This window comes from Manis javanica, chromosome 3 (assembly GCF_040802235.1).
Source record: "Manis javanica isolate MJ-LG chromosome 3, MJ_LKY, whole genome shotgun sequence".
Classification (NCBI taxonomy): Eukaryota; Metazoa; Chordata; class Mammalia; order Pholidota; family Manidae; genus Manis; species Manis javanica.
Window position 1 is genome coordinate 45,054,478 of NC_133158.1, and position 21,083 is coordinate 45,075,560.

Consider the following 21,083-nt stretch of genomic DNA (forward strand, 5'->3'; position numbering starts at 1 on the left):
TAATGTTTTTTAGAGACAAAGAGGGACAATTTATAATGATAGAGGGATTCATTAGAAAGGAAGTAGAGTTCTAAATTTGTCACTGTTTGGAACACAGCCTCAAGATACATAAAGCAAAAAAGAATCTGTGGGGAAACTAGCTGTCCACTGTCACAATTGGGATTAGATACACCTCTGCCTCTCTCAGTAATTCAAAGAATAGTCTGTATCATTAAGAATGAACATTTGAACAGTATAGTGTTGACATATTTGAATATTGCATATAATATTTTATTTAAGTCATAGGTGGGATGTTACATATTTTCCACATGATGACCCTTAAAGCAAATTCTCAACACATTTGGAAATACTAAAATAATCCTAAGTATATTTTCTGACACTAGTGCAGTTAAGCTAGAAATAACTAGCAGCCAAAATTAGTAACAGATAATCCACACTTGGGTAAGTTAAGCAGTATACTTTTAAATAACTCATGCATCAAAGAAGTCACAATAATAATTTGAGAATATTGTGAACTGATTAATAATGAAAATATTATATATCATAACTTGTGGAGAGTTTGGTAGCCAGCCAGCCAAGATGGTGCCCAGTGATTATTTCCTACTGGTAGTCCTGTTCCTGGTTGTCTCCATGTTGAATATGGTTGACCTTTGTAACCTATAGGATATTGGGAAGATGTTGTATTGTGACTTCCACTGCTGGATAATGAAAGACATGGAAGCTTCTGTCTTAATTTACTGATCTTATAGGGAGCCAGATTCCATGTCGATAAAACACTCAAACAGCCTTATGGAAAAGACTTTATGACAAATAACAGATCTCCTCCATAGCCACTTGAGTCGGCTCTGTTGGAAGCAGGTCCTCCATCCCCAGTTAAGCTCAGGCTGATATCTTGACTACAACCTTATGAGACTCTGAGCCAGAAACACCAGGAGCTAAACTGCTCCTGAAGTCTTGGCCCTTCCACTCTGAGATAGCAAATATTTATTGTTGTTTTTAGTAGCTAAGTTTTGGGGTAATTTGTTAAATGCAGTAGATAGTTTATACATGGCTGAATCTGTGCTGAAAGGGAAATTTATAGCTCTCAGTGCATATATTAAATAAAAAGCCATTCAGTGAACAAGTGTATTTCTCTGGCAATTAGAAAAATAACAGGAAACAAGGAGGAAGTTGGAAAGTACAGAAATTAAGGATAGAACAAGTAAGGTTTTTTTTCTTATATATATCTTTTGTTTCCTTATTAAGGTATCATTGATGTATACTCTTACGAAGGTTTCACAAGAAAAAACAATGTGGTTATTACATTGACCCTTATTATTGAGTTCCCCTATATACCCCATTGCAGTCACTGTCCATCAGTGTAGTAAGATGCCACAAGAGTCCCTGTTTGTCTTCTCTGAGCTACACTGTCTTTCCTGTGACCCCAGACACACCATGTGCACCAATCATGATACTTCACAATCCACCTCTCCATCCCTCCCACCCACCCTCTCTTCCCCTTTGGTAACCACCAGTCCCTTCTTGAAGTCTGTGAGTCTGCTGCTGTTTAGTTCCTTCAGTTTTGCTTCATTGTTATACTCCACAAATGAGGGAAATCACTTACCTTGTCTTTTTCTGCCTGATGTATTTCACTGAGCATAATACCCTCTAGCTCCATCCATGTTGTTGTAAATGATAGTATTCCATTGTATAAATGTACCACCTTTTCTTTATCCATTCATCTACTGATGGACGCTTAGGTTACTTCCATATCTTGGTTGTTGTAAATAGTGCTGCAATAAACAGGGGTGCACACGTCTTTGAATCTGAGATCTTGCTTTCTTTGGGTGAATTCCTAGGAGTGGAATTCCTGGGTCAGATGGTATTTCTATTTTTCGTTTTTTGAGGACCCTCCATATTACTTTCCACAATGGTTGAACTAATTTACATTTCCACCAGCAGTGTAGGAGGGTTCCCCTTTCTCTGCATCCTTGCCAGCATTTGTTGTTCCTTGTCTTTTGGATGTTGGCCATCCTAACTAGTGTGAAGTGATATCTCATTGTGGTTTTAATTTGTGTTTCCCTGATAGTTAGCAATGTGGAGCATCTTTTCATGTGCCTGTTGGCCATCTGAATTTCTTCTTTGGAGAATTGTCTTTTCATATCCTCCACCTATTTTTTAATTGGGTTAATTGCTTTTTGGGTGTTGAGGCATGTGAGTTCTTTATGTATTTTGGATGTTAACCCCTTGTTGGATATGCCATTTACAAATATATTCTCCCATACTGTAGGATGCCTTTTTGTTCTGTTGATGGTGTCCTTTCCTGTACAGAAGTTTTTTTGTTTTGTTTTTTTCTGATTGAATTATTTTTATTCATTTTTCAAAAGAAATATAGATCTGTCAAAGTATTTTAAATCATGGAGAGATAGAGGTTATTTAAACAAGATTCTTTGATTTCTCTTCCTAGGGAGAGCTTCCACATTCGAGTGCCACAGGTTACATGGGGATATAATTTAGAGTGACATATGCTTGAATATATAGTAATGCCAGCTTCACTGGATGGGGACTCCTAGTGTAAAGAGCAAACTGTGAGGTCCACTCTGGTGTCAAGGGCCTTTGAGCAGTAAGATGAAAGGTGGAGAGAAACTTGTGTAAACGAGTCTTAGGCTAAAATCTCCTTCCTAGGCTTAATCAAGAAATCAGGAGTTCAACTAACAGAGCTTCCAGAGAGCAATTATTCTTCCTTTCACAGCAAAGAATCCTTCTGAGAAAAAGTCTCATTTTGCTTAATTCATCCCTAGCTTATCTAATGCTGTTGAATGGGAGAAATACTCAAGAGTGGAGCTGGGGAGTCCCATTTTAAAATAAGAAGCTCCCATGACTGTGTCCCATGAATTTCCAAGTGGATATGGATCTCATCTCCAAAACAATTCATAAGCAGGCTTCCTCTCATTGTCAGAATTCTCAGTTTCAGAATGGTCATCTATTCTTTACATCCTACAAAACTCCAGTGCCTGTACAGAAGTTTTTTAGTTTGATGCAGTCCCAATTGTTCGTTTTTGCTTTTGTTTCCCTTGCCTGAGGAGATGCGTTCAGGAAAAAGTTGCTAGTGTTTATGTTTAAGAGATTTTTTGCCTATGTTTTTTTCTAAGAGTTTTATGGTTTCATGACTTACATTCAGGTCTTTAATCCACAATTTCATTCTCTTGCATTTAGTTGTCCAGTTTTGCCAACAGCAGTTGTTGAAGAGGCTGTCATTTCCCCATTGTATATCCATGGCTCCTTTACTATATATTAACTGACCATATATGCTTGGGTTTATATCTGGGCTCTCTATTCTGTTGCATTAATCTGTGGGTCTGTTCTTGTGCCAGTACCAAATTGTCTTGATTACTGTGGCTTTGTAGTACAGTTTGAAGTTGGAGGGCATAATTCCCCGGAGCTTTATTCTTCCTTCTCAGGATTGGTATGACTACTGGGGGTCTTTTGTGGTTCCATATGAACTTTAGAACTATTTGCTCTAGTTTGTTGAAGAATGCCGTTGGAATTTTGAAAGGGATTACATTGAATCTGTAGACTGCTTTAGGCAGGATGGTCATTTTGACAATATTAATTCTTGCTATCCACAAGCACGGGATGTATTTCCGTTTATTGGTACCTTCTTTTTTTCTCTGCTGAGTGCCTTGTAGTTTTTATGTTATAAGTCTTTCACTTCCTTGGTTAGGTTTATTCTTAGGTATTTTATTCTTTTTAATGCAATAGAACAAATAAGTTTAACAGAGAAGATCAACAAAGCCATAGTTCTTGAAAGACTAAAACTCACATAAGACAGATGAATAAAGGAACAAAAATGAGACAGTCTGAAATAAATCCCATTTCTCCAAAAATGTGGTTTCAAGAAAAGCAATAAAAGGTGAGAGAACTGTATAGTAAAGTAGGAAAATTTTACAGATAGCATTGTAATGTGTGAGCTTTGATTTGAGTTCTAGGTTTAGGAGAGAAAAAGACCTCTAACGGACCTTTGAGAAATTTGGGGTAATTCCAGTATGAATTGTGTATTACATAGTAGTATTGATACTAAATCTTGAGTGTTGATAAATGTATTATAGTCATGAAGGAGAAAGTCATTGTTCTTACGAGATAAATGCTGAGAATTTTTGGGCTTCAGTGTCCTTATGTCTGCAGCTTTGGTTCAGGTAGTTCATGTCCATCCAGCTGTATGAGAGGGAAGTATGTCAAAATAGTAGTGATTGGTGAGTCTTGGTGATGGGTGTATGACTGTTCATTGTTCTGTTCTTGCACTTTCTATGCATATTTGAAGTACTGCAAAATTAAATGTGTGGGAAAAATGAACACTGTATTGTCACTGCAAGTGTTCAGCATGAGCAAATACTACTGGGCAAGAAAGAACAAAAATGTGTAAATATGAGAAAGGAAGAGACAAAATTCTCATTTTCAAGCAGTTTGGGGCCTACTTTAAAAAGCCATGAGAATCAATTGAAAATATCTTGACAGGTTACAATTTATCTAATAAAATAATAGCTCTGGGACCAGATAGTGTTAATGGCTGTTACGTAATGTGAATATTCTAAATGCCATTGAACTGTACATTTTAAAATGGTGAAAATGGCTAGTTGTATATTGTGTGGATTTTACCACACAGCACACACACAAACACACAAGGTCTGTGTAGAATGCACATGTAAGCACACAAGAAAGATTTGCATCTTAACATTTAATAGGACAAGTAACTACCTTTCAGCAATGCATTCTTTAATAGCAGAGGATCAGCATATAGTAAAGACTCCTTATTTTGCCACTGCACACGTTGTAAAAGAAATTATTATGCTCTCAGGCATATATTATTATTAGATACTTTTTCAAAATATGTAGATTTTTGATTTTGGAAATAGACTTACAAGATTATAGTACAGAATCAAAACCAAAAGGAACGTTGAGCAATCATAGTTCTTGCTGATTGCTTTATGCATCCCATCTTAGAAGAATGAGACACTTAAATTTAATACCCAGAAATGCATATTATATTGATGAGTGGCTTGTAGCTTTGAGGGTGATTAATAAAATAATACTGCATTTTAAAGTGATACTGCATTTTAGGAAATGTTGCTAACAGAAACAGTAAAAGGAAGGCTTGAAAGTTTAAGAGCCTGTTGGGCACTTAAAAAAAAAGATCTCTTAAAAACTCCAATCTCAGATACTTCAGTGTGGAATTATATTAAAGCCTGTACGAACTGCTGAGAGCTGCTTAAAATGGATACATACAGTATCATGTCCTAAAACCAACAAGTTCTTGTAAATCATCAATAACCCTTGAGCAAATATAATTTAAAAAGAATATAATTCACAATAACAACAGAAGCCTTATTTAAGCACACAGGAATGGGAAAGTCTATAGAAAGAAAATCTTAAAAATATGACCGGACCTTGGGATGGGGGAGGGTTGATGTTATGAAGGGAATAGTCTAAAGGAGAGAAAATGTCTATTGAACTCCTGAATCAGAGGACTCAATGTTGTAAAGATGTCAGATCTCTCCAAATTGAGGCATAAAGTCTGTGTATTCACATTTGAAATACCAATTGCTTTGTTTTAATGGAACTTAGCATGCCATCAAGTTTATTTCAAAGAGAAAAACACAAATAGCCAAAACTAAACAAATGAATAAAACCCACAACTTTTTTTTGCCATGCTATGTATTTAAAAATGCTTTAAAGGTTTTTTGTAGAAAACAGTATGGTGTGAAGTAGGAATAGACCTCAGTGAGGTAAAAGCAACAAACCACTAGTACATCTGGGAATTTGATCTTAGAATACAGGTGATGGGAAGGAAAATTGTTCTTCCATAGACATTCAGGTTAAAATTCTTAAAGTATTTTGTGTAGGCAAGGTTGCAGATTTTACTGTGATGTTTTAATTGATGAGAGTATCCAATTACTAATATAACTTCAGTTATTTCTTTTAGTGGGATATTCTTGAAAACTCAGTTTCAGTCCATATTTTGGAACATAACACTCAGATGTAAATAATCAGTTCTAACACTTAAAAAAAAAACCCTTCATTTTGTTTACTTGTAGGGAAGGAAGGAGCTTGGAAGAAGCTTCTTTAAGAAGGGAAGAAGCTCCCTTACAAAGTATATATATATAACCTTGGAAAAAAATCGTGCAACAGGGATAATAAGTGATATGACCTTGGGATGTTGTAATGATATATAAGTATGTAAATCATCGTAACAAAAGTTTCTTCCCAACTCTTCCTTTTCTGTTAATTAATGGCAGTATGGTCTTCATTTGCTAAACTCCTTTGTCTTGAATGTGTCCTGAGGAGGAGGTCCGTGTTGCTTCTTCCTTCATGGCTTTACTCCCTATTCTGGGAGAAGTCAGAGCGTACTGCCCTGCATTACAGTTAGATAGATTGGATTGATTCTTGGCTCTTTGTTCCGTACGGCTGTCAAACCTTTGGGTTGCCTTTGGTGTTTTTTTTTTTTTTACTTGAGAACTACAGTTACCTCTTGACTTGTTACTGGGTCATCATCTTTGCATAAAACACATTTCCCCACAACTTGCAAAAATGAAGGCTTAAGTCACACAGCTCTTTCTGTTACATACCATATTAATACTCTTACACTTTTGTGTTTCTCTTCATATTGTTCCTTTGCCTTGTGTGTTTTTCTGTTTTCTTTGTATTTTCCTCTCCATCTTTTAAGCTGCCTTGGATGTCTCTGGACCAAATTGATTGTCCTTTCTCTAGCTTGTTTGTGTAACACAGTTGGTACTTCATTAAATACAAATGTTAGCCCTGTTCTGAGGTTGGTCATGCAGTCAGTGTACCAATGTGCTACATGGTTTTAACTGTTGGCTTTGTGATACTCTTATATTGATAGGACTAGATCTTCAATTTCTCTTTATAAAAGTTTTTCCTGCTATTTATTAGGTTTGAAAGTAATCTTTTGAGATCACATTACATTTGTAAATTACAGGTAGACTTTCCTTTTTTTAGAGGTCACAACTTTTCACTACAGTAGTATCACCTATATTTTGAATTTCTTGTGTCTGAGTGTCAGTTAACTTTGAAAAACTGTTAAACAATTTCCATAGAAGCTCAGGAAACTGAATTGTATGTTACTGTTTTTTAGTTTAGCCCAATGGCCAAAGGCTCTCAAAGATACATGGTTTCTACTGGTGCTGACGGGACAGTTTGTTTCTGGCAATGGGATTTAGAATCCCTGAAATTTAGGTAAGAGACTAATCATGTAGTGAGTTTCCCTTTTTAATGTTGTGATTTTAAAGTCTAATGAAATGAAGTCTGATTGTAAAGAGAAACTATGTACTGTGGTTGCCTTTTTACTTTTGAACTTAATTATAATTATATACAGCATATGTGCCATATTGACTGTCCACTGCTTACAAGTAAATATAGTTGGGTATGTAAAAGAAGCATAGTTCTATATTAGTGGACACATTTTTATGGAAAAGAAAGTGAGTGTGTATATGAAACATTTTGAAAACTGTTAGGAATGTATAATTGAGAGAATCAAAGACCTGTTTGTATACGGCTTTGCTGTGCAGCTCAGTGCTCACTAGCCACACATGACTGTTGGGCTCTCCAGATGGGGGAGTGCAGTTGAAGAACTGGAAATCATTTAAATTTAGAAACTGGTACATTTAGATTTCAGGTATTAACAAACGTGTAAGCATATTTCAAACAACTTAAGTGTGTGAGTTTAATTTTTCAACTATAAGTTTTATGAAATCAATATAGATAACATTTTTATCAAAACTGTTCAGACCAAGATGTGTTATAAGTAAGCATTCAGTACACTCTGGGAGATTTAAAATATTTAATAGGAAAGAAAGAATTCAAAGTTCTCATTAAAGTCATATTATTGATATATTTTGGATATACAGGGGTAAATAAAACTTATTTTATCTTTTTACTTTTAACGTGGCTACTAAAACATTTAATGTTAATGTGTAGCTTGCATCCCATTTTTTTTGGGCAGTGCTCCACTCTGGTGGCCATCAACCCTGCTCTGCAGCCTCGGTGACAGGTCACTTGGCTTCTGAGCTTTAGTTACCTCAGTACAGGACAGGGGTTAGCAGGGCTGCTCTTTCTTATAGTAGGATCTGTATGAAGATGAGGATTGGACAGTCTTCTAAAATATATCTGGCTGTAATAGCGTATGTGGAAATATTTGGTATATTATGAGGTACTTTAGAAACAAGATTAAAATATTTAAATATGCTAGATTAAAACCAATCTTTAAACCATGTTAATGTATTAAACTAATGCATTTTAAAATACCTTCTTTTAAAGTCCACGGCCCCTGAAGTTTACTGAGAAGCCTAGACCAGGCGTTCAAATGCTTTGTTCTTCGTTTAGTGTTGGTAAGATATCTTTAGTAATTTTTCCTTGTTTTTATTTTCATATTTGTTGGATGACCACATTATTGCCAAAAACCTTTATCAGATAGATGGTAAATAACCTGTTTGTTTATTTAAGTTTAATCTGTGACATACTCATTTGGAGAGCCTTGTCTTTTATTCCCCTATTCTGCCTTTCTCTAATTTCTAATAGTAATTAGAGTCAGTGGTAAAAGAGATGGTCAGCAAAAATAGGCTCCAGCTGTCCACAGGAGCGATTCCTTTGCCATGTGTGTATGATTTACCAAAATGGTGATTTTTTTTTAACAGGCTAAACTGCGTATTTTGGATAGTTTAAATCTGTTTTCCACACATCTTGATGAAATTATTCCCCATTTTCTTTCTGTGTACAGTGACCATGTGTGGTAAACTTTTTTTTTTTTTAGGAGAGGTCAAAGGGTTTTCTCCCATAAAAGTCTGAAAACTTCAACCATCTTTAGAGCACTGGCACTTAAAGGGCTTATTCCACAGCTAATAAAGCAGAGGGAGATAATGAACGCTGGCAGATTAAGTTGCTTTTTTTAATTAAAGCCCCATCTGATGTGAACATGGTTTTTTTTTTTCACTACCAAACAATTCTACAACACCAGCTGTGTGTCCTATAATTCAACTCAATTCTGACACTGTCTACCTAGAAAATAGTGTGAAATTCCGCAGGTTAAGGGCTGAGCCCTACAGAGACAGCTCCACCCCACACTCCCCAACACACCCTCCCAGCCATACTTCAGACCATGTTGTCACCTGTGCTTCTGGCTGACTGGCTATATAGATCAGAGGTTCCCACAAACCCTTCCTTGGTTTGATTAATTAGCAAAGAGCACCTCACAGAACTCAGACATTATAGTTGCTAGATTTTCAGCTTATAAAAAGTTGTAATTCACGAATAGCCAGATGGAAGAGATGCATAGGATAAAGTATGTGGGAAGGGGCACTGTCTGGGTGTACCACTCTCCCCTAATCTGTGTTCACCAACCTGGAAGCTTTCTGAACCCCTGTCATTTTGGGTGTTCATGGAGGCTCTGTTACATGGGCATGGTTGATTATTAATTCACTGGCCATGACTGTTTTTCCCCTCTTTTCCTCCTCTTTTCCCCTCCCCAGAGTTTAGGGGGGTAGGCCTGAGGTTCTCAAATGACATGGTAGTTTTCTTGGTAGTCAACACCTGTTCCCCCCACCAAAGTAATTCTTTGACCTAAACTCTGGTACAGTTGAAATGGGTTTGTTAGGAATATCAAGACACCTTTATCACTTGTATCACATAGGAAATTCCAGTGGGATTTGGGGCTCTGTACTAGAAACAGGGATGAAGACCAAATATATATTCTTATTAAATCAGACCATCACACTGTAGTATATTAATTTTGAAAGGTCTTCATGTAGTGAGTCAAGAAATGGATCTATGGAGATAAATTTAGTTTTGGAATAAAATCTTGCTTAATTTAATATAGAAGTTGGGTTTGCTCAGATATTTGTTGACAAATGAGTTTTAAGTCTTAACATTTTTATTACAGGTGGTATGTTTTTAGCCACAGGTAGTACTGATCATGTAATCAGAATGTATTTTTTGGGTTTTGAAGCACCTGAAAAAATAGCAGAACTTGAAAGCCACACTGTAAGTATTCACATTCTGACATTCTGTACATTAGTTGTTAATAATATTCCTTTTGGTACATAGTCAAATATTGCTAGTGGAAATTATTGGTCCTAATTTAAATGTAGGAGGAATTGCATTTAAAGGTGAAGGATATTAATGACGTCTCAGTACCTGACAGTGCTGATATTTTGCAGTAGTTATTTCAGCTTTGTGTGCAAAATCTTGACATTGACAGTTTATCTCGATGGGTTAGGTGGACCTGCTCATTTTAACCGTGCTCATGAAATCAGAATGCTCTTTTATTGATGTGTAGTTAGGTAGATAACTCTCAGTATTCTAGAATACTGGTCAGTGGTCAGACCATCTTTTCTCCCATAGGAAATTCTGTAGGGTTAGGTAAACATAGATTCAAATCACATTAAAAGAACGAAACCTTCTTTTTCTTTTTTTTGCACATAAATAATCATCAAAGTGAGTATGCCTTATTTTCAGCTGCTTAAACCTGTATATTTTGATCACTTTCCACACATACCAATTTTTATATGGATGTAGTAATTAATTGTAAATACAGCTTTTAATTTTAGAAGGCTTTTTTTTACTGTGAGATCAGTTATGTGTTAGTCTTACTAAATTCATGGATTTTTTGCAAGTAAATGTCAGTACATGTTGGAAGCAGCACAACTGCAAATCTCTTGCTTTAAACCAGATGTGCTTCCATCCATCAAACAGTTTGTTTACAAACTAAGTAGATTATCACTTTCATGTTTTTTCCCCTTTAGGATAAAGTTGATAGTATCCAATTTTGTAACAATGGTGATCGGTAAGTAAGCCTGTGTCTGTGTTTCTTAAGTGTGTTTTTAAGCAGATGTATTCTGTGCTTCCTATTATATCACTTTGTATATTGCAGGTGCTTACTAGTAAATATATTACTTAAATGAAAAGTCTGGGGTGGGGAGGAGACACATGAAAGTAAGGTTTTAGAATTGTAGTTTCTGCTGGCAGTTTCAGCTGGCTCCTATGACCAAAAATATCGTTCTCCTTTAGATCATTGGCTAAATGTTTGATTTATAGGAAAAGTAAGTGCAAGGATAATGGATTACCTTATGTTTGAGAGTAAAAAAAAAATCTTTTCTAATCAACGACAGTGATTGATACCTCAAGAAAAAGTATCATGTAATTTATATCCTCCTTTGTGGTTCCCAAAGACTTTCAAGTGCCTTTCCTAAACTGCATTTTTTATTTAATGCTTTGCTTTGTTAAAAGATTGATTTATGTTTACAGTGGCCAGCATGAGTTAATTTGAACTAAGAATGAATATGCTAATAATGGAGTTTTTGCTCTTAACTAATTTACCCGTACATTTAATTCTTCCTGGTTTTTTTTGTCCTTCTCCAGGTATTTGTACATTGTCTTCTCAAAACTCAATCTATTTGACAAGCTATTGATAGAGTTTGAAATGTGCTTTACTTCATAGGGCCAGGAACAATCATAGAAAATGAGAATTTTCTCTTTCAGATATCCCCTAAATCCCTGTCTTTTAAATTAACACCTGTAGATTTACCTGCAGTCAAGATAGTTACATTAAATATTTTTTTGCTTGGGATTTTAACTGTAGCCCTAGGTGGCACAAATGTGACTGTAAAATCTTTCTCTGGATATTTTAAGGTTCTTAAGTGGTAGCAGAGATGGAACAGCAAGGATTTGGAGATTTGAGCAGTTGGAATGGAGAAGCATTTTATTGGATATGGCTACCAGAATCTCAGGGTAAGTTGAAGTTTGTTGTATAAGTAGGTGCATCTTAAGTACTTGGTGTCTCTTTCCCTGGTTGGCTGATTGCTTTGTTGAGGGGATTGGAGTCACCTTCCGTTATTAGCTACCATCTAAGTGAACGCCTGCCTTCTGGGCCTCTGATATACAGATACTTAAATCCTATGTGCCCAAAACAATTTATCCTTAGATATATGTAGGAAAGGACACGTACTTGTTCTACTGTTTCTTCTTAAAGCATTGAGTTCCTCTTAGGGTGTTTGATTTAAAACCACATACAGTTTTTTAAAAATTATAAAAATAAACTCAAGTATATCATGTATGGAAATTTTGCTTTTCTGAAGAGAGGATTTTTGGAATTTTTAAAAAGTTGCTTTTAGCTGTCTGATGAATAAACTAAGCAAACACTTTGTTGTTAAGACCAAAAAAAATTGGGTTCCAGTGATAGTGGCTTTTTTGGCTTGCTTAAATTTGGCTTGTAAAATAGCTTTGAAGCCAAGTTTGTCCAACTGTCCCTCTTCTCCAGCATGGCAAAGAACATATTTGAGCATCTTTGAGGTAAGTTTAGCACTCCCATGTTAGATACTACACATTTGAAATATCTTGCTTTTTTTGGTTTGTATTTGTTGGGAGGCAGTAGAGGTGGTTGAAAGAATACATGTTTTGGAGTCAGACCTTTGCTCAAGTGCAATTCAAACTGTTATATAACTATAAATTTTAAGAACAGCATTTAATCTCTTTCACCTACCTGCCTTTAAATATTGGGAATTTTAAATGATTTGACAGAAATCTCTGGCACACTTCCTGGTCTTAGTAAGCATGTTGGTGTTCTGACCAGTGTTTGTGAGAAGTGTTACACATTTTGCCTTTTGGAAATCCTCATGTCTGCTTGATTTTTAATAGTTGTAGGGGAAATTAACTCGTATTCTGCAGTAGTTCTAGCAATTGTGTTAGATTTCAAAATAAATTTGATACTAGTATTTTTGTGGAATGATCCATTTTAGAGAATGGCTTGAATATATATGAAGTATCTTTGTTCACAAATTAAATCTTTACTATTATTTCAAAATGTCAACATCTGTATATTCAGAAGCATTATAGTGTGACAGTGAACACTGTCAATACTTGACCAATTGAAATGATGAAGGAGGAATGTGAGTGAAGATAATTTGAAACTGTATTCTCTGTGAGCAGTTACTTTATTAGGCAAATAGGAACATCAGTCTAAAAACTTGAATACAGTTTTTAAAATGAGACTCAAAAGTGCTTATTAGTTTTCTTGCTGTCATACTGTCTTCATAGAGAGAAATTTTCCAATGATTTCTCCCAGGGTGGGAATATTCTTTTGTCATTTAAAGTTTTACCTCTTTAAAATCTTATTTTTTAAAAATTTCATTAAGGTAACACTGGTATGTAATCTTATGCTCAGGTTCACATGTGCAACATTGTGGTTACTACATTCCCCACTGTTATCAAGTCCCCACCACATACCCCATTATAGTCATAGTCCATCAACATAGTAAGACGCTATAGAGTCACTACTTGTCTTCTCTGGCTATGCTTCCTTCCCTATGCTACCCCCCCTTTTATCTCCTGCCCTTCCCTTCCCACCCCTCCTCCCCAGCCCCTTTCCCTTTGGTAATCGTTAGTCCATTCTTGGCTTCTGTGAGTCTGCTGCTGTTTTGTACTTCAGTTTTTGCTTTGTTGTTATACTCCCTCTTTCAAATCTTGTAGAATTTCCTGTATGTAAGAATTAAGAGATACATTTGTCTTAGTGTATAAACCTGGCTGTTCAACTAGATGAAATGCATTAACTGTTATATAGCACCTATTCCCTAGTCTTAACAGCTGATGTATTTAATTAAAATATTTGTTTCATCATGTTTAGAGTTTCTTAGAATATGTTGTAGGATTTCAGAAGCACTTGCACTTTTCTCTACCCTCTCTGTGTTCTGACTGCTGAATTTTACAGAGACTTTCCCTATCACTGTCAGAACGGCTGCAAAACACTGTAGACATGTGTACCCAACACCATTCTTGCCATGGGGCCCATAGGAACAGTCTGAGGGAATATAAAGAGATGCATACAGTCTTGTTCAACAAATTGAGTGTTGGGCATTTTTCTAAAGATTGGGGATAGGAAGATGAATTACCTTCTTTCTGTCTGCCTAAAATTTGTAATTATCTTCTGTGGAGAAGAGTTGAAATTATTACTAGTACGGGTTGGAGTCAGGAAGAAAGTGAGTAATACAAAAGAGGGTAGAAGCAGCTTTGCTTTTATGTGTAGTGCTGGTGACCAAAAATCTGCCTTTAGTCAGTCTCTGAATTGCTTCTATATCATCCCTTTCCTGCTGCGTTTTTTCCTAGTCTGTTAATAGGTAACCTGGTATGAGTCAGATGTCTTGAACCCCTAATAGAGTTGACAACATAAGAATGTGAACTGGATTATTAATTTTATTGTATTTTATTGTATAGTTGATAAACAGCATTGGTCAGATTAGGTATTTTTCTGTTAATGTGAGATTGTATACACTGTGTAGCCTCACATTATATGTATGTTTTTTTCTTAGGGACTTATTGGAAGAAGAAAGGTTTATGAAACCTAAAGTCACAATGATAGCTTGGAATCAGAATGATAGCATTGTTGTCACTGCTGTGAATGATCACGTCCTCAAAGTGTGGAACTCTTACACTGGACAATTGCTTCATAACTTATTGGTAGGTAGTTTTTTATACATTATAACAAGTAAAGATTTTTTTGAAATGTAGTGCTATTTTTGAAGTTATAAAATGAATATATTTTTAAAACCAATGAATAAAAATTTGTATATACACTAATGTATAAATTATTAATAGTACCATTAATAAATTTTTAAAGCCCTTATACATTATGACAATATGGATTTTTAATTTTAAATATGTCTTGCAAACCCTCTTTAACTATATGACTTTGTTGAATAAAGGGACATGCTGATGAAGTGTTTGTTTTGGAGACACATCCCTTTGATGCTAGAATTATGTTATCTGCAGGACATGATGGCAGCATATTTATATGGGATATTACAAAAGGCACCAAGGTGAAACATTATTTTAATATGGTAAGTGAAATGAGGTGTATGTTCATGCACGCGTGCATTTGTTTCAAGTATTTGGATTATATAGTTAAGCCAGAGACTGATCAGTGAGTGTTGGCAGTTTATATTTCTACAAGTCAGGGTCCTTGGAGCCCAATAAATATCTGACAACTGTACATACATACCTATATGAAATTCTCAGTACAACTGATTCACATGGGAGAGAGATTTTCAAAAGTTACTTATTTACCTTTATATGTATGAATGTGTGTCCATGTCTGTGTTTAAATTAGCAAAATTATGGTAATTATACACAACTCTATCACCATTTATATTTATTAAAATATTTGATAATAAAAATATGAAAAATAATATTCAGTAAAGTCATATAAGGACTCAGACTTCATTGGGTTTTTCCAGACTCTTCTTTTTTGCACATATATATTCTAAAACCAAATTAGGCTCCTACTGCATAATTTTAGAATTTCTTAGACATAAGCACAATACTGTTAGCCAAATCAGCAAATGTAACATTGATAAAGTAGTGTCATTTAATTTACATTCAAATTTTGTTAATTGTCCTGATAATGTCTTTATAGTTACATTTTCCTCCTTGGATTCGGTCTGTCGGGATCATGCATTGTGCTAAGTGGTTATATATCTCTAGCTTTCTTTAATCTTCAACAATCGTTCCTCCTTTGTTTCTTGCCCTTTAACTTTTTTGATGAGTGTAGGCAAGTAATGTTACAGAACATCTGTTTTGTCTGATGTTTCTTTATGATTGAATTGTTGTACATTTTGTTTTTGATGGAATGCAACATAAATGATACTATGTCCTCCATGTATTATATTAGTATTTACATGTTATTTATTTGTCCCACTGTTGGTGATGACTTAAAGTATTTGGTTAAGGTAGCATCTGCCAGATTTCCCCATTATAAAATAATCATTTTTCCTCTTTGTAATTACTAATCTAAGTTTTTCGGGAGCTACTTTTGAGACCATGTAAATATCCTGTTCTTCATTTAAACTTTCACAATATTAGTATCCGTTGAAAATTTTCTAATGTCATTCATATTAGTTGGCATTCTCCAAATTCATAATCTTTTTTCATTTTATATGAAGAATCTTTTTCAAACTTCTAAATATTTAAGATTTCACAAATACATTTTTGACTAATTTCATCCTTTCTCAGGAGAATGTTACTTTCATAGTTAATTTAACCATTTTTGGGTATTTAAGTGTTTTCAAAATGCAGAGCAGTAACACTTTGAATATATCCTTGTATGGCTGTTTGTGTAGATTTACGATTATTTCCTTAGGATACATTCTGAGGGAATTATTATGTTGCTAAGGCTTTTAATTGACATATATATTTTGTATGTAAGTGGTACTTTTTGTAAAATTACCACTTTATATTGCATATAATTCAAAGCGTAGTTTTGGAGACAGTAGCAGCATATAGATGAGAGGTTCTTACACCTTTGGTTGAAGGCCATCTTAGTCCATGTGTTCCATGTTTCTAAAATGCAATATTTTATTTACTAACATTAAGTGCACTTAAACAACTTAAGTAGCATGACTGGATTGTCAAATACATCATAAGGCATCTCTGAAAGTTGCATCTGTACATGTTCAAATTACAAAGATTAAAAAGATCTAAGCAGCCTTGAATAATTGTTTTATGGTCTTAAAATTCACAGATACAGCCATCATCTTAACTATCACTTAAAACAAGTTCATCAAAACAGAAAACTTCATTAATTCAGGCTTTAAGAAGAATATAAGTTAAACAACCTCTAAGCCGAAGAATAATCTGAAAAAAGTGTCAAATGGGCAACAAAGATCTTATTTCCAATCAGACATCCAAAATTGGCAGTGGCCTTTGTATACTGAGTTCTTATCTTTGCTGCTCAGCTGAGAGGCTCCTAATTCTCTAATGCTAGACAGATGACATAGGGTTGTAAGTTACTAACAGAGTGGTATTTCATGAAATACATGTTGCATTTTGTCAGGAATCATTGTGTAGGACTTTTCAAACTACAGGTGAAACCTAGTCTGTCTTGCTCTGCTTAGACAGGTTTGCCACTCAAGAAAACTTCTTTCTTAGCAGGTACCCTTAGCGAAACTTGTGGTGTGGTTAGGTCTATGTTTATGATGGGTATAGCTGCCATCGTCTTTGACTTGTCAGCCAAGGGCTCCTGCCTCTTCTCTGCTTGAACGGGGAAGTCCCAGAGCAGGGCTGTGAGGTGATACTGGTGGGGCTGTAGTGGAGGTGGCTTGTCAAAGGCGAGTGAGTCTGTGTTCTGTGTTTAACAAGGAATTGGAGGAAAATCTGTTAAGCGTTGTTTTTTCCTTTTACTGTTATGAGAGAATATAAATATGTGTACATATTACCTTATTCAGTGCCCTAAATATCCCAGGAAGTTAATTTTTTTAAGCTTGTTAATCGGTAGCCATTCATGTACAGTATTGCAGTAGTGAAGTGTCACTTTCCAAGCAGGTATTTGGGCATGTGTGAGTTTTGGCAGTTAGTGGGTGGCTGGTTTATTTTTCCCATACTGATCAGACTTGTCCTAAAGTTTAGTTACTGGAAAGTTACAGGTTCAGACAACAAATAAGCATTGCTTTACTCTGTTGAGAAAACCAGACAACTCATTTAACTATAAATTGATAATGCTAAACTAATAAAATTTACAGTTAGAAAGCAAGAATAAAACCATTTAAAAGTTATGTGTGTCGGCAGTGTTGATTGTGCACCTAGAGCGTCCTTCCAGAAGTTTATGCCCTTTTGAAATGAGGTAGGTGCAGATGTTAGCATATGCACCCTTGGGACTTTATAGCATTACACAGTCTGCATGGTGGTCAATTATCTTAAGGAAAGTGTTAGTTTCAGAGAAGTGTTATTTTAGTTGATGAATACCAAACTTCATTAATCTTTATTAAGTTACCTGTAGGTTATTAATTGGTAGCCTTTTGTTATATATTAAAATAGTAATTTATGAAATTGCTTGTTTACTTCTAAGAAGTAAAGGAAGCCTTTACTTTGGATTGGCTTATGATGTTTTATTTGATCATTTTGAGGACCATTTCTAGGTTAGTAGTATCTGAAACGAATTTTTTTTCTGAGAATATTAGCTGACATGTTTTAATGCAAAATTTATTTTTAACAATTTTTCCAGAAGTCATATTGTTGCTGTATGAACTGCTGACATGAAAACAGTTGACACAACAGAAGCACCTGCATAGAATTGGTCATGACCTTTTTCTGTGTTTTCTAGATTGAAGGACAAGGGCATGGAGCTGTATTTGACTGTAAGTTTTCACAGGATGGACAGCATTTTGCCTGTACAGATTCTCATGGGCACCTGCTGATATTTGGTTTTGGTTGCAGCAAACCATATGAAAAGGTTAGTTTCAATACTTAAAGCACATAAAATAAGTAGTTGGTGAAGGATATTTTGAAAATGGGTTGCATGCATTGATTTGACTACCTTGTTTTTTCTATTTTAATTAACTGTTTAATATTTGTTTTCTGGAGCATACAGAAACTTCATAATGTCAATCTGTCAACTTCCCTTCTAGATTCCTGATCAGATGTTCTTCCACACTGACTATCGACCACTGATTAGAGATTCTAATAATTATGTCTTAGATGAGCAAACGCAGCAGGCTCCTCACCTTATGCCTCCACCATTCTTGGTAGATGTAGATGGAAATCCTCACCCAACTAAGTATCAGAGATTAGTGCCAGGCCGAGAAAATTCTGCAGATGAGCACTTGGTTCCACAGCTAGGCTATGTCGCAACAAGTAAGTACACAAAAGTATTTTTGTTCCTTTTTAAAAATTATTTATTTGGAAAATGTAAAGAGTAATATAAAGAACTCCTGTGCTTTAAGGTTCACCAGTTGTTAATATTCTGCAGTATTTGTTTTATTATTTTATTTCTACATACATATTGTTTTGAACCATTTGAAAGTTAAGTTCTGGACTACATGTCTTTTTTCCCCTAAATACTTCGTTTTCTAAGAAGAAAGATACCCTCTCCTGTGATCATAAACAGTTACCAAGATGAGGACATCTAATATGTACTTACGTTGTCAAATCTCTAGTCTGTACTTAAATTTTGTCTGTTACTCTAATAATGCCTTTTATAGCTTTTTTTCTCACCGATGTAGATTTCATTTTGGGACTGCACATTAAATTTAGTTGTCACTGATTAAGGTCATGCATTTGACAGAATGCAGTACACAGGGTGATGCAGCCTTCCTGAAGCATCGCAGCAGGATGCTTGTGATTGCATTTTGTCCAGTTGTTGGTAATTTTGTCTTTGAACACTTGGTTAAGGTGATGTCTGCTTAGTTTGTCCACTGTAAAGTTATTTTTCTTTTGTAATTACTAAGTAATTTGTGGGAAGACACAATGTAAATAATCTGTTCCTCATCAAACTACCTACAAGTTTTAAGATTGAAACACTGGTGATTTTAGCCTGAATCAGCCGTTAACTATGAAGGTGGCAAAGCGGTTATTTTCTGATTCTACATTCATTTTGTTAGTTTTCCTTTCATTTATGTATTTAGTTGGTTAAGTTTTAGTACTTAGGGGATTGTTAAGTGTAGGGGGTTATAATCTTTTATTGTCATTATTTTGTTGCTCATATTATCCTTAGATTTGACTGTGAGAGCCTCTTCAAGCTGAGCAGTGTGTCCTTTCCCAAGTCTCTGTCATTCCTGAAGCACTTCCTTATTACTTTCTGGCACAAGATGTATGTTGCCTGTCCTAGCCAAGTAAAAGAGTTTTTTTATTGTTTATTTTTGCATTTGTTCATAGCATATTTCTGACTGCAAAGAAAGAAAATGTGCTTCTGTTTTGTTCAGCTGAGGATAAATTTACCGAAACTAAATCACCAGTTATTCTTAAGGTTAAAGCTTAATGTAAAGCCCTATATACTTACTGTTTCAGATATTTATTTTTTAATAGAAGTATATTTTATATATAACAAAACACCAATTTTGAGTGTACAAATTCAAATGAACTTTGACAAGTATTAAGCAGTATGTAACCACCACCACCATAATCATAATATAGAACATAGAATATAGAATATAGAATATAGAATATAGAATATAGAATACATAATATAGAATATAGAATATAGTGCCCCAAAAAGTTCTCTTGGGCCTGTTTGGAGCTAGCCCTCTTCCTTCTTCTGGCCCCTTGTAATGACTGTTCTGTTTTCTTCACCTTTGTATAAATGGAATTGTACACTATGTAGTCTTTTCTGTCTGGCTTCTTAAACTGAGCATGGTGCTTTTGATACTCATTCCTGTTGGATCTGTCAATCATTTGTTCCTGTTCATTGATGGTGCACTATTGTATGGCTATATTATTGGTTATTTATCCATTTACTAATAGTTGAAGAACACTTGGCTTTTTTCCGGTTTGGGGCTATTAAAAAGATGGTGAAATTTACAGCTGTGGGAGTTTTTCTTATTGCTCTCATCAGTTCTATCAATTTTTGATTTATGTATTTTAAAGTTCTGTTAATAGGTGCTCACTGCCAGGGATGTCAGGCTCTGTTCAGGAGGTTTTTATGGTGCTGAGTACTCTAAAGGAAGGGTTTTGTTTGTTTCGAATCTTTTCTCTGAGTTTATCAGTTATGAATGTATCTATCTAGGATATCTTTAATTGCTTATTTTTAAAAATCTGACAGTTGCTAATTAATTTTTTATTAAGGTACTATTAATATACACTCTTATGAAGGTTTCACATGAAAAAACAATGTGATTACAACATTCACCCATATTATCGATCCCTGACCCCCCATACCCCATTGTAGTCTCTGTCCATTAGTGTAGTAAGATGCCACAGATTCACAATTTGCCTTCACTGTGCTACACTGTTTTCCCCGTGACACCCCCACACCATGTATACTAAACATAATACCCCTCAATCCCCTTCTCTCGCCTTCGCTCAGCCCTCCCCTTTGGTAACCACCAATCCCTTCTTGGAGTCTGTGAGTCTGCTGTTTTTGTTCCTTCAGTTTTGCTTCATTGTTATACTCCACAAATGAGGGAAATCATTTGGTACTTGACTTTCTCCGCCTGGCTTATTTCACTGAGCATGATATCCTCCAGCTCCACCCATGTTGCAAATGGTAGGATTTGTTTGTTTCTTATGGCTGAGTACTATTCCATTGTGTACATGTACCACCTCTTTATCTGTTCATC

The 21,083-nt window shown here is 35.2% G+C and overlaps 1 protein-coding gene across 5 annotated transcripts in view; it reads left to right on the plus strand.

Annotated features, from left to right (window-relative positions):
- Positions 1-21,083, plus strand: part of BRWD1 (bromodomain and WD repeat domain containing 1) — a 146,317-nt gene that overhangs the window by 38,501 nt on the left and 86,733 nt on the right. For all 5 annotated transcript variants that reach the window (XM_037014737.2, XM_073231330.1, XM_073231332.1 and 2 more), the window contains exons 9-17: positions 7,130-7,230; positions 8,311-8,381; positions 9,929-10,029; positions 10,791-10,831; positions 11,677-11,775; positions 14,349-14,496; positions 14,742-14,876; positions 18,134-18,262; positions 18,438-18,663. In XM_037014737.2, the coding sequence (XP_036870632.2) occupies positions 7,130-7,230; positions 8,311-8,381; positions 9,929-10,029; positions 10,791-10,831; positions 11,677-11,775; positions 14,349-14,496; positions 14,742-14,876; positions 18,134-18,262; positions 18,438-18,663 (1,051 nt within the window). The remainder of the gene's footprint in view (positions 1-7,129; positions 7,231-8,310; positions 8,382-9,928; positions 10,030-10,790; positions 10,832-11,676; positions 11,776-14,348; positions 14,497-14,741; positions 14,877-18,133; positions 18,263-18,437; positions 18,664-21,083) is intronic.